Raw genomic sequence first — 12,966 nt, forward strand, 5'->3', positions numbered from 1 at the left:
GTCCCAGGGTCCTGGGATCAAGTCCCACATCAGGCTCTCTGCAGAAGCCTGCTTCTCCCTCTACCTAGGTCTCTGTGTCTCTCATGAATGAATGAATGAATGAATGAATGAATGAATGAATGAGTAAATAAATAAATAAAAATAATAAAAACAAAACAAAGTGCTAGTTTCACAAGTGTAAACTGAAGGCTAAGTATTAAATGACTTAAGGTCTTAATGAATAAGGAACGAAAATAAGATAATGGAATCCAAGAGTCCTGATGTTCACACATGACTCAGTAACAGGCTCTGTGCTAATTAATCACAAAGAAGATGAAAACACATAGCCATGCTGTGCATCACCTTACCTTCCTTTGGGAAGTTAACTGTACTTGATAAATAGCAGCTGACCAATGTTTAGTGCTCCTTCATTTAGCGCTTTTATCTCTTGTACACCAACAATCACAACATGCCTCTTACAAAGCTCATTAATGAATATTACCACCACCATTTCAGATGGAAAAATTAAGGTAAACTCTAATGGTCTCACAGTAAGGCAGAAGCAGAAACTGAAGTGGACTCTAAATACCATTCTCTCTAAGAGAACATGCTATTCTTCTCAAGCATTAGCTGAATTTATAACTGACAATTTTTGGTCACTATTTAATTCCAAAGATGGAATCACAGGTCTAAAATAACATCATTTGTAACATACCTTTCAATTTCCCATCAAAGTCAGGGCTTGTGGCCACCTGGAGTCCTGGATGTGGTAGGAGAAAGCAGGTGACATTGGAGAAGCATGAGTGAATGTGATTTCGGACATTCTGAATTTCTTCATGTTGATGTTCTTTTACCTGCCAAAAATGACCAACAATTTACAAAGGACCATTTGTTTTTCTTCACTAGGAACCACTAGTATAGGACAAAGGAAAGATTTCCCAACTCTGATGGATTACAGCCACCTGTTTTGTCCAATGAGAAAACTCAGAACCCTAGAAGCAATAAATGCATCCATTTGATTAACCATGGTTTGGCTTCTATAGCTATCAAAGAACAGGACTATAGAGTTTTTTTTTAAAAAGAGTATAGGGGATCCCTGGGTGGCTCAGCTGTTTACCGCCTGCCTTTGGCCCAGGGCATGAGCCTGGAGTCCCGGAATCAAGTCCCGCGTCAGGCTCCCTGCATGGAGCCTGCTTCTCCCTCTGCCTGTGTCTCTGCCTCTCTCTCTTTCTCTGTCTCTCTCATGAATAAACAAATAAAATCTTAAAAAAAAAAAAAAAGAGTACTGCACAATATTTTAGAAGAACAAGGGAAGGTTTGTGGGCATGAAGGAGATCTAATTAGTAGTGATCGACAAAGGACTCCTGTCCTTAATTTTGGAGAACAGGTTAAGCCTGTTTATATCTACCCCAAAACTAGTGAGAATTTTGAAGAACAACAACAGAACTAAAGTTCTGAATACACCAGTCTAAAGACACACACAGAACCTGGTGCAAAATGTGAAACGGGAACCACAAGCAAAGTTTGGGCCAGTCAGGAGTCCTTCAAAAGTCCTTTGAAGCCAGAGTCCTTCCTTGCAATTCCTGTGCACTACATACCCAGGCTCTGCGCTCCTACATGAATACTAGCAGTGTGGAAATATGCCTAAATATTTAACACACTTAATATAATTTTCCATAATCTGCTTTAAATACTATGGCTAAAGGCAAATTAAAAAGTTATCACTACTTTCCTTGTAGGTAATTCCTCAGAAGGTTGTATTTCTACTAACCTGTAGACGCTTATCCAAAAAGGACATTCCTCCCTGTAGTCCATAGGTGTATTCATAAGGGAAACTCCAATCTCGAACCAGAAACATTAGAGTCTATTTAGGAAAAGAGAAGAACATATTATAAAGCTGCATAAATGCATTTTCAAAATAACAGCTGAGGGATCCCTGGGTGGCTCAGCGATTTGGCGCCTGCCTTTGGCCCAGGGCGTGATCCTGGAGTCCCAGGATTGAGTTCCACATCAGGCTCCCTGCATGGAGCCTGCTTCTCCCTCTGCCTGTGTCTCTGCCCCTCTCTCTCTCTCTCTCTGTCTCCCATGAATAAATAAAATCTTAAAAAAAAAAAAAAAAAAACAGCTGAAATATTTCTTTAGTGCCAGCTTCTTCAAAGGAGGCAAAAAATTGTGAAGGATTTATTTCTTCTGTAAAGGTTTCTTCTTAGAAACCTTATAAACACTAGAAGGACATGTATAAGTCAAATGTGAGATGAATATATCCTATTGACTATTTTTGTTCCCATGGGTTGATAAGAGCAGAAGGAAGAGATTGAGGAGATGTTAAATTCAAGGCTCTGCTCTGAAGGCAAGTATGAAAAATGTGGTAAAGGACAAGAAAATAACAGGGTACCAGCTAATCATAAAATCAGGTCTACTTTTAATGTTAGAAAGGAAAACTAGGGGGATCCCTGGGTGGCGCAGCGGTTAGGCGCCTGCCTTTGGCCCAGGGCGCGATCCTGGAGACCCGGGATCGAATCCCACGTAGGGCTCCCGGTGCATGGAGCCTGCTTCTCCCTCTGCCTATGTCTCTGCCTCTCTCTCTCTCTCTCTCTCTCTCTCTGTGACTACCATAAATAAATTTTAAAAAAAATTTATAAAAAAAAAAAAAAAAAGAAAGAAAGGAAAACTAGGGGTCCCTGGGTGGCGCAGCGGTTTGGCGCCTGCCTTTGGCCCAGGCGCAATCCTGGAGACCTGGGATCGAATCCCACGTCGGGCTCCCTGCATGGAGCCTGCTTCTCCCTCTGCCTGTGTCTCTGCCTCTCTCTCTCTCTCTCTGCCTATCATAAATAAAAAAAAAAAAAAAGAAAGGAAAACTAAATTAAATAGTAATACTTAAAACTCCTTTAATGTTATTGAGATTACTCTGCATTCTCATCCTTGTGAAAAAATCAGCTAAAGCAGGGGCCAGAAAACTCTTTTGTAAAGGACCTAAGAATAAGTATTTTAGACTGTGGTAATAAGCAGCAGCTATGGACAAATGAATGTAGCTGTGTTCCAATAACATTTTATCTAAATTTAAATGTTAGTGTCCACAGCTAATTCACAAATGGCATGAAATAGTATCACTCTTCTGATTTCAACCACTTAAAAATATAAAAACCATTCCTAACTCACAGGTGATATAAAAACAGGCTACTAGCCTGATCTGGCCTGTGGGCTGCAGTCTGCTGACCTCTGAACTAAAAAAAGACATAAGAGGTGCCTGGGTGGCTCAGCTGGTTAAGGATCCAACTCTTGGGAGCGATTTTAGGCCCATTTCAGAGACTGCGGGGGTGTTGTCACCATGTTCCTGTCCGCGGTCACCTTTGCCAAGAGCAAGTCAAAAACCATTCTGGTGAAAATGCTGAGCCAAGCTGGAATAGGTTACTCCTTCAACACTAAGAGAAGCTGACTACGGGAGAACTCACTCTCTTACATTATGACCCAATTGTGAAAACAAAAGTCCTCTTTGTGGAACAGAAGAAAATACGCTCCCTCTAAACAATGGATTGAAAATGAATTTGATTTATAAATGAGAAGACTAAGGGCGGGATACTGATTCAGAAATTCTGCAGTGTGTAATAAAAGAAGAGGAAATAGCACGGAATCACTGCCTCCTGTGATTTGAAGGCCACTGTGAAGAAAAATAATGTACTGAAAGTTCTTCATATTAGGACATATATCATTGCATCACATTTATTTATCTTTCTGGATATTTTTATAGCCCTTAATAAAAAATATTAAAATAAAAAAAAAGGGTCCAACTCTTGGTTTGACTCAGGTCATGATCTCAGGGTTGTGAGATCAAGGCTTATGTGGGGCTCCCCACTCAGCAAGGAGTCTGCTTGAGATTCTCTCTCTCCCTTTCTGCCCTTCCCCAACTTGCATGCATCCTCTCTCTAAAATAAATACTCTCAGGATCCCTGGGTGGCTCAGCGGTTTAGCGCCTGCCTTTGGCCCAGGGCATGATCCTGGAGTCCCAGGATAAATACTCTCAGGATCCCTGGGTGGCTCAGCGGTTTAGCGCCTGCCTTTGGCCCAGGGCATGATCCTGGAGTCCTGGGATCAAGACCCTCATCAGGCTCCCTGCATGGAGCCTGCTTCTCCCTCTGCCTGTGTCTCTGCCTCTCTCTGTGTCTCTCACGAATAAATAAATAAATAAATAAATCTTTAAAAAAATACTCTCTTTAAAAAATAAAAAACAACAACAAAAATAAAACAAAAGACATGAATTACATTTATAATTAGCATTCTACCTGGAAGGGTTTTTGGAAAATTTCATCCATTGCCAGACGACCATATTCTGTGAAGAGCTTTAAAAAAGAAGAGTTAATGGTTTGTTAGTTAAAATTATTTAAAGTATGTCTACGGCTACTGTTTAGCTAAGAATTCATTCAATAGACTCAATGCTATTTATGAGACCAAAGTTCTATAGTTTCAAAAGCTTGGAGAGCCATGAGCCTTAAAATAATCTGTTATTCCTCTGCCTCATAACCCAGATCCCAATTCATTAGCAAACCCAGAATCCAACCACTCACAGCTTCCATGTGGCTTGGAAAATTACAACAGCTTCCTAACTGGTCCTCCTGCCTTGCCTTTGCTGTCCCCCAGACTATTCTCGGTACAGCAGCCACGATGGCTCTGCTATGAGGTCAGTTAGATCACATCATGCCTCTGCTTAAAACCCTCCAACCTCATAGTAGAAAAGCCAATCCCTTGCGGTAAGATCCGGCCACACTGGCCCTCCTGGCTCCTCCTCAAATATGCTGCACACAGTGCTGCCTTAGAGCCTTGTTCCAACTCCTCCTTCCGCCTGTAACTTTCTCCCCCCAAATTACTGCACAATCCACTCCCTCCTTTTTATGGCCTTTACTCAAATGGCTTCCCAAAGAAGCCTTCCTGACTGCCTACCTCAAAAGATTACAAGTTTCCCCACAATTCTTCTTACCCCATAACTTTAAAATAGTTCTCCTTAACCTATCTCACTAACATGCTATACCTTTACTTATCTTGATAATTCACTACCAGAATTTACTCTCCAGGAGGGCATGAAGGTTTGTACTACTCTATCTCTGGCAGCAAGAGGAGTACTAGACCAAGAGTGCCACGCAAATGACAAAATGAACAAATTCTCTAAGGTCAGTATTTCTATGTACATTCACCTCTATGTCCTCATGAAGCCTCTCACTAAAAATACAGGAAAATGAAGTTTAAAAGTTAAAAGTTATTAACTCAGGACAAAGAGGATGAGAAACGATATGGCAACAAAGAAGAGTTGTCAACACTCTGGAAGGAAAACCGACAAGTGAAAAACTATCTCAGGTTTTGGCTTTCTCTGCCTTATCTGTGACAAGCAGGGACCAAAAGAAACAAGTGGATGCTCTCAGCAGTCCCCAAAAGGCTCAGAAATTAGAAGCCCTGGTCACCATGAAGGAGAGGGTAAGGGAGTGGGGCTAACAACTAAAGAAATGGTTCCAAGTCTTTGGAGACAACACCTACACTCCCAGATCCTGCTCCCTCCCTGCACTCCAAATCCTCTATCTCTCCCCACAGAAGATGAGAAGTGTACTATCTGGAGGAAATGAATCAGAAAGAATTAAGACCTTTATATAAAACTCAGCCAACAGGAAAAAGGTAAGTCCCCTACCTTACTGGAAATGGGTACTTAGGTCAAAGTCTACATACTGAACAGTGAGACTCCTTAGCCTCTCATCCTATGGGAGCCACAGCAAGCTTCTACCCAGGAGTTTAAAGAATTCTTCTTTGGGGAAACTGACAGCCCAAGAATAGGCTGCAAATACAGACATTCAGGGGTTGCAACAAAATACCCAAATAGTCTTGTCCAGTCACCTCACTGTGACCCAAACCAGTACACAAGGCCCACCCTCTCTTCAAAGGTCCCAGTCAGATTTATTTTTTAAGATTTTATTTATTTATTCATGAGAGACACAGAGAGAGAGAGAGAGGCAGAGACACAGGCAGGAGGAGAAGCAGGCTCCATACAGGGAGATGCAGAACTCGATCCCAGGACTCAGGGATCACATCCTGAGCCAAAGGCAGACGCTCAACTGCTGAGCCACCCAGGCGTTCCCCCCAGATTTTTAACAGCTCATTCTTAAATACATATGGCCAAGAACACCAGACTTTTGAGAAAAGCTATTAGCAGAAGAGACAAAAACTTATGTCCTTCAATTCTAAAACATCATCTTACATTATTCCTTTTCTAATTTCTTTCCCTCCATTTTCTATTACCTTTTACTAAAACATCCCCCCTCATTATTAACAGGTGCAACCTCTCCTGAACTGATGCTTAACCTCTCCTTGTTTGCTATGCCCTCCCATTCTCCTGCTCCTCTCTTCCCTTTTTGCTCTTCATTCTCCTGCCCCACCCTGCTCTTTTGTCTCTGCTTCACTCTCTCTTTCTGGTCTGTCTTCTGCTCTGTCCTTTCATTCAGCCCGCCAGGGAGATTTTCTCCAATTTAGTGTCCAGCTCTTTCTCTACTGAAGTTCCCAATTTTACTGACATAGTGTTCATTTCCGAGCTTTTGTTTTCTGAATGTTGCTTTTTAACAGTATCCTGTTTTTTTCTTGGTTGCAACAGCTGCAACATCTTCTCTTTCTGAGGAGATGCCTTTATAAAGAATGAAGAAAAAGCCCACGTTAAGGTACATTACCATGAAAATTCATGCCAAGAATAAGAAGATCTTAAAAGCTTCAGAGAGAAAAAAGTCACATACAAAGGATCAGGAATCAGATGGTGTGGGACTTCAGCAGCAACACTGAATGCTGGAAAGCAATGAAACAATGCCCTCAATTCTGAAAGAAAGTTATTTCTATCCTGTAATTCTAGGGTAAAATTCAAATATCCTCGGACTTATAAGAACTCATAAAAGGTTGAGTTCCATCCATTCTATCCTTTCTCAGAAAGCCAGTGGAGAATGTTTAGAATTAAGGAGACTAAATAAAAAAGAGAAAGAGGATAAACAAAAGAGCTTTCTATTCTCCCAGAAATAAACCTATACCTATATGATTATTGACTTTTATGACAAATAAGCCAGCAATATACAATGAGGAAAGGACAGTCTCATCAATAAATGGTACTGGGAAAACAGGACAGCTACATGCAAAGAAAGAAACTGGACCACCTTCTTACACCACGCACAAAAATTAATTCAAAATGGATCAAAGACTTGAACCCAAAACCTGAAACCCTAACAATTTTAGAAGAAAACATAGGTGTGTAAGCTCCTTGACATCAGGTCTCAATGATTTCTTGGACTTGGCAACAAAAGCAAAGGCAGCAAAAGCCAAACTAAACAAGTGAAACAATATCACATTAAAAAGCTGCACAGCCAAACAAACAAACAAACAAACAAAATCAAAACACTAACAATGAAAAAGCAACCTATCAGTGAGAGAAAATATTTGAAAATCATTTATCAGATAAGGGGTTAATAGCCACACTATATAAAGAATTCATACAACTCAACAGCCAAAAATAAAAAACAACTAACAACCCATAATCCAATTAAAGAATGGCCAGAGGATCTAAACAGACATTTTTCCAAGAAAGATATACTGATGGCCAATGGGTACATGAAAAGATGCTCACCATCAATAATCACCAGGAAAATGAAAATAAAAACCATAATGAGATGTTACCTCATACCTATCAAAATGAATATTTATCAAAAGGAAAAGAAATAGTAAGTGTCAGCAAGAATGTGGCAAAAAGGCAACTTATCTACTGTTGGCAGGAATTTAACTGGTACAACTATTATGAAAAACAGTATGGAGGGTCCTCAAAAAATTAAAATGAAAACCACCATGATCCAGCAATTCCACTCCCGGGTAATTACTTGAAGGAAATGAAAACAGTAACTCAAAAAGACATATGCACTCCCATGGTCAATGCACCCTATTCACAAATGCCATGATATGGAAGTAACCTAAATGTTCATCAATGGATGAATGGAAACAAAAAATGTGGTGCCTATATTCAGTGGAATATTATATGCCATAAAAAAGAAAGCAATCTTGCCATCTCCAATAATATGGATGGGCCTTGAGGACATCATACTAAGTTTTAACTAAAGTAGAGAAAGGTAAACACCATATGATCTCACTCATATATAGAATCTGAAAAACAAAAGCTTTAAACACTTAAAAACAAGCATATGGACAGAGAGGTGGAGTGGGGATAGGGGAAAAAAATGAAAGAGGTTAAATGTACAAACTTCCAGGGGCATCTGACGAGCTCAGTAAGAAGAGCATGCAACTCCTGATCTCAGAGTTTTGAGTTCCAGCCCTATGTTGGGTATAGACATCACTTAAAAATAAAACCTTTAAAAAGAAAAAAGGACAAACTTCCAGCTATAAAATATATGTCATGGGGATATAACATACAACATGGTGACTATAGTTAATAATACTTCAAAGTATTACTTCTAATACTTAAAAATACTGCAAAGAGAGTAGATAGTAAATGTTTTCAACACAAAGGAAAAATAGTAAAATTTTTAATAAAAAAGAAAGAAATTGCCAGTGGGACAGCCGTGCACCAGGACTAGAGGAGGCAATCCAGAGGACAGAAGGAAAACCAAGTGCCCAGGAGTGATGCCTTCCCCAAGGAGAAAGAAAGAACCTGAAATATGAAGACCACACTGAGAGGTTTTAGGAGTCTATCCCATGAGATACATTAGTGACAAGCACACAGAACAGTAAACTAAAAAAAAAACAAAACATGATACAGGTAATTCATTACAAGAAGTGCAACCATAATTCACAAGCAACCTCAGTGAAGGAGAAGTATAAATATACTCATATAATAAAGCAACTGTGAAAGTTTTTATAGCCAAAAATTGTGCTGTAACTATTGGAAGGACAGGGTAAGGAAGCTGTGGGTGAGAATGGGAGAGCAGTAAAGATGCTAAGCCCTAATTTTACAAAGAAGTCATTGCTATTTCCATTGTAAAACCCCAGAAGGAGCAAAAGTATGTTCTTGAAAACTTTAGAAGCAAAGAGAAGACACAACCCAAAGTGACTACCTCTGAAGAAAGGAAGTAGGAGATCCAAAGAATGTTCTTTTTTTAATTTTTAATTTTTTATTTTTTTATAAACACCGTAACACTACTGACTTTTAATCTGTGTCTATATACATTACTTTGTTAAAACAATAAAATGATGCTTAAGAAAAAAGAAAGTACTTAATACACATAAAATACCATATAGAAACAAAACCAAAACACACATACAAAACTACAAAACCTAGGATCTCTCTTATCTGTAATCCTGAAATCCAAAAAGCTCTAAAAACCCAAGGTAGGTGGCAAATCACATGAAGGAAAACATGCCTTGAGCGGATGTGAGGCTTTTAATAAGCTTTATTTATTCCATCTCATGCATCAGTCATAGCTTCCACTGCGGAAACAGTAACATGTTTCATTAGGAAGTATTACCTGACTGCCCATTCCTGTCCCTGACCTCTTGATTATATGCACCGTATTTTCTATCTGAAATCCAAAAACTTTCAAATTCCAAAACACACGTATGTCTTAAAGGATTTGCCTAAGACTTGTTGTCACGTTTTATACTTCCTACAGGGATATATATGTGTTTACAAGGAAAAAGAACTTGAAGGATATATTCAAACCTGGTATGATATGTGGTAACCTCTAGGGACAGGGAAGGGAGACTTCAGCCTTATCCAAGGTGCCCAATTTTTGGCAAGAACAGCATCATTTCTAATTTCATAAAGGATACGCTGTTAAGTTCTAAAAATACAGAGACTACTAGAGTCACCGATATCATATTCCTAATTTATAGAGCTAAATTCAGCCTCTATGAAGGAGGCATAGACTGAAGAGAGGATCTCCACCAGGAAACATACTGGAATCAGGGTCTGCACCAAGGTCATCATAAGATGAGGTCATCAGGGTGAGCCCTAAGCCAACAGGGCTGGTTTCCTTGTAAGAAAAAGTAGCATAGACACAGGGAGAAGAATGCAATGTGAAAACAAGGAGACACACAGAGGAAAGACAGAAGCAGACACTGAAGCCCTATGGCTAAAGCCAAGGAACGCCAAGGACTGCAGCAAACCCCCAGGAACGAGGTAGGAACAAGCACGGAGTCTTCCCCACAGACTCACAGAGGGTATGGCCCCGCCGACAACTGATTTCTGACTGCCAGACTCCAGAACTGTGAGACGATACATTTTTGATATCTTAAGCCCCCTCATTTGTGGTACTTAGTGACAGCAGCCCTCACACATCACCTGTGCCTACTCATTCATGACCTCTCAGGTCCTGGATGACACGTTCCATAAAGAATTATGTCTGCCTCAAACATTAACATGTCTACAGCACTGGGTTCACTGTCTCACACAAACCAGGTGTTCAAAAAAATGTGTGAAAGGATGGAGTCTAGAAAGAAATTTCAGGTGAAACGATGTGAAACTCAAGTATTGATGGAAATGCTTCAGGAACCCTCAACCACTGAGTCGTGGCACCAGAAAAGAACCACCAGTTATTAAGTACAAGCTATTGCTACTAGTAACATTAACAGCCAAAGTTAAGGGATTAGTGTCTTTTCTTTTTAAAGGAATAGGAATTAAAACTAACTCAGGGTTATCCCCGTAATAAGTGACACCGTCATTCCTTTGCATGCTTCTATGTTTTCTTGAACGTCAGTGGGACAAGTGGAATCAGAAAGGTATGCCAACCCTCCTCCTGTGTCTCTGCCTCTTTCTCTCTCTCTCTCTCTCTCTCATAAATAAGTAAATAAATCTTTTTAAAAAAAGAAAAAAAAAGAAAGGTATGCCAAGGGGCACCTGGGTGGCTCAATGGTTGGGCATCTGCCTTTGCCTTAGGTTGTGATCCCGGGATCCTAGGATCAAGTCCCATATCAGGCTCCCTGAGGGGAGCCTTCCTCTCTCCTCATCTCTCATGAATAAATAAAATCTTTAAAAAAAAATAAGAAAGAAAAGAAAAGAAAAGACAAGACAAGACAGACATGCCAAGAATTACATTCAACTCTGGCATATTCATGAAAGAGTATTTTACAGGAATAACACATAAAAACTGCTGTATGGTGAAAAGAAGATAATAACTAGTAACAGTACTCGTAATAATAACGGCCCACAGTTATTAAGCACAAACTCTTTTCTAGGCATGTAATTCTCTGCATTTTATAAATACTTATTTATTTAGCTTCACCTGGATTTTTGCAATAGCTTCATAACCAGTCTCACCAAATGCACACCTGTCCCTAAAAATCTATTCTAAATAGCCAGAGCGATCCTCTGCTCAAAGAACATCACGCCTCTGCTCAAAACATGGCTCCTATATCCATCCCCCAGAGGAAAAGCCTGAGCCCTTGGCATAGGCCGAGTATGAGCAGGACCTAAATGCCTCTCTGACTTTATCATTAAGCCTCATCCTGTCACAAGGCACCTGGGTGTCTCAGTGGTTAAGAATCTGACTCTTGGGAATCCCTGGGTGGCTCAGTGGTTTAGCACCTGCCTTTGGCCAAGGGTGTGATCCTGGAGTCCCGGGATCGAGTCCCACATCAGGTTCCCTGCATGGAGCCTGCTTCTCCCTCTGCCTGTGTCTCTGCCTCTCTCTCTCTCTCTATCATAAATAAAAAAAATTAAAAAATAAAAAAGAGTCTGACTCTTATTTTGCCTCAGGTCATGATCTCAAGTTTGTAAGATCAACCCCCAGGTCAGGCTCCACACTCGGCGAGGAGTCTGCTTGAGATCCTCTCTCTCCCTCTCCCTCTGCTCTTCCCCATCATGTACAAGCACTCTCTCTCAAAAAAGAAAGAAAGAGGAAGGGAGGAAGGGAAGAAGGGAGGAACGGAGGAAGGAAGGAAGGAAGGAAGGAAGGAAGGAAGGAAAGAAAAGAAAAGAAAAGAAAAGAAAAGAAAAGAAAAGAAAAGAAAAGAAAAGAAAAGAAAGAAAAGAAAAGAAAAGAAAAGAAAAGAAAAGAAAAGAAAAGAAAAGAAAAGAAAAAAGAAAAGAAAAGAAAAGAAAAGAGAAAAGAAAAGAAAAGAAAAGAAAAAGAAGCTCCTCCTGTCTTACCTCCTAGTCCCAACCACTGGCCTCCTTGCCATTCCTTGATCCTGCCAAGCAGCCCCCAGCTCTGGTCTTTCTTCTCACTGTCTCCACTCCAATGCCACTCCCCACTCCCTGATATAGCTGCAAGACTTATTCACCCACTCTCTTGGGTTCTGTGCTCAACTCAGTAAGGCCTTCCCTGATTACCCTGTAAGAACAGGGTGCAGGACCGCTGTGAGCCAAAAACCTTCCCCCGTAGTTCAACCTATTCTTAAACCTACTCAGCTGTAAAATTTTTCCTAGTCTTAAAACTTTTAAATGAAGGGGGATCCCTGGGTGGCTCAGCAGTTTAGCGCCTGCCTTTGGCCCAGGGCGCGATCCTGGAGTCTCGGGATCGAGTCCCACGTCGGGCTCCTGGCATGGAGCCTGCTTCTCCCTCTGCCTGTGTCTCTGCTCTCTCTCTCTCTCCATGTCTATCATAAATAAATAAATCTTAAAAAAAAAAAACTTTTAAATGAAATATGATGATATTAAAATTGTTATGATGAATACATACCTGTAGCTGTTGAAGATCATCTTCCTGAATGTTCTGGGACAAATTATATATCTAGAAAACAAACACCAAATTGATACCACTCTACCTGCACTTCAAAGGAATCCCAAATAAGCCTAAAGCATTGACTAGAAGCTTTGTACAACTAAAGGTTTACATATAAGAACATGAGGTCTGTTCTATACACATAAAATTGAAATAATCTAATTAATTCTTCCTTTGCACCTTAAAATAGTTTTCTTAAATTCTCACTAAATCTCCATTTCCTGTGTGATGTAATTAATGTTATTTCAATTTCTATTTTTCAGACTTTTCTTGGAGTATTTTATACATACTTAAGTATGTATAAAATTAC

General features: G+C 40.1%; 1 protein-coding gene and 1 pseudogene across 2 annotated transcripts in view; one reads left to right on the plus strand and one right to left on the minus strand.

The window, feature by feature from the left end:
* The window catches only part of ATL3 (atlastin GTPase 3), a 63,850-nt gene that overhangs the window by 19,212 nt on the left and 31,672 nt on the right, over nt 1-12,966 (minus strand). For both annotated transcript variants that reach the window (XM_026004616.2, XM_026004615.2), the window contains exons 5-8: nt 12,615-12,665; nt 4,260-4,316; nt 1,751-1,843; nt 695-833 (exon numbers count right to left, since the gene is read on the minus strand). In XM_026004616.2, coding sequence (XP_025860401.2) covers nt 695-833; nt 1,751-1,843; nt 4,260-4,316; nt 12,615-12,665 — 340 coding nt within the window. The remainder of the gene's footprint in view (nt 1-694; nt 834-1,750; nt 1,844-4,259; nt 4,317-12,614; nt 12,666-12,966) is intronic.
* On the plus strand, nt 3,276-3,629 carry LOC112924335 (large ribosomal subunit protein bL33m pseudogene; annotated as a pseudogene).

The sequence above is a fragment of the Vulpes vulpes genome, chromosome 5 (assembly GCF_048418805.1).
Source record: "Vulpes vulpes isolate BD-2025 chromosome 5, VulVul3, whole genome shotgun sequence".
NCBI lineage: Eukaryota > Metazoa > Chordata > Mammalia > Carnivora > Canidae > Vulpes > Vulpes vulpes.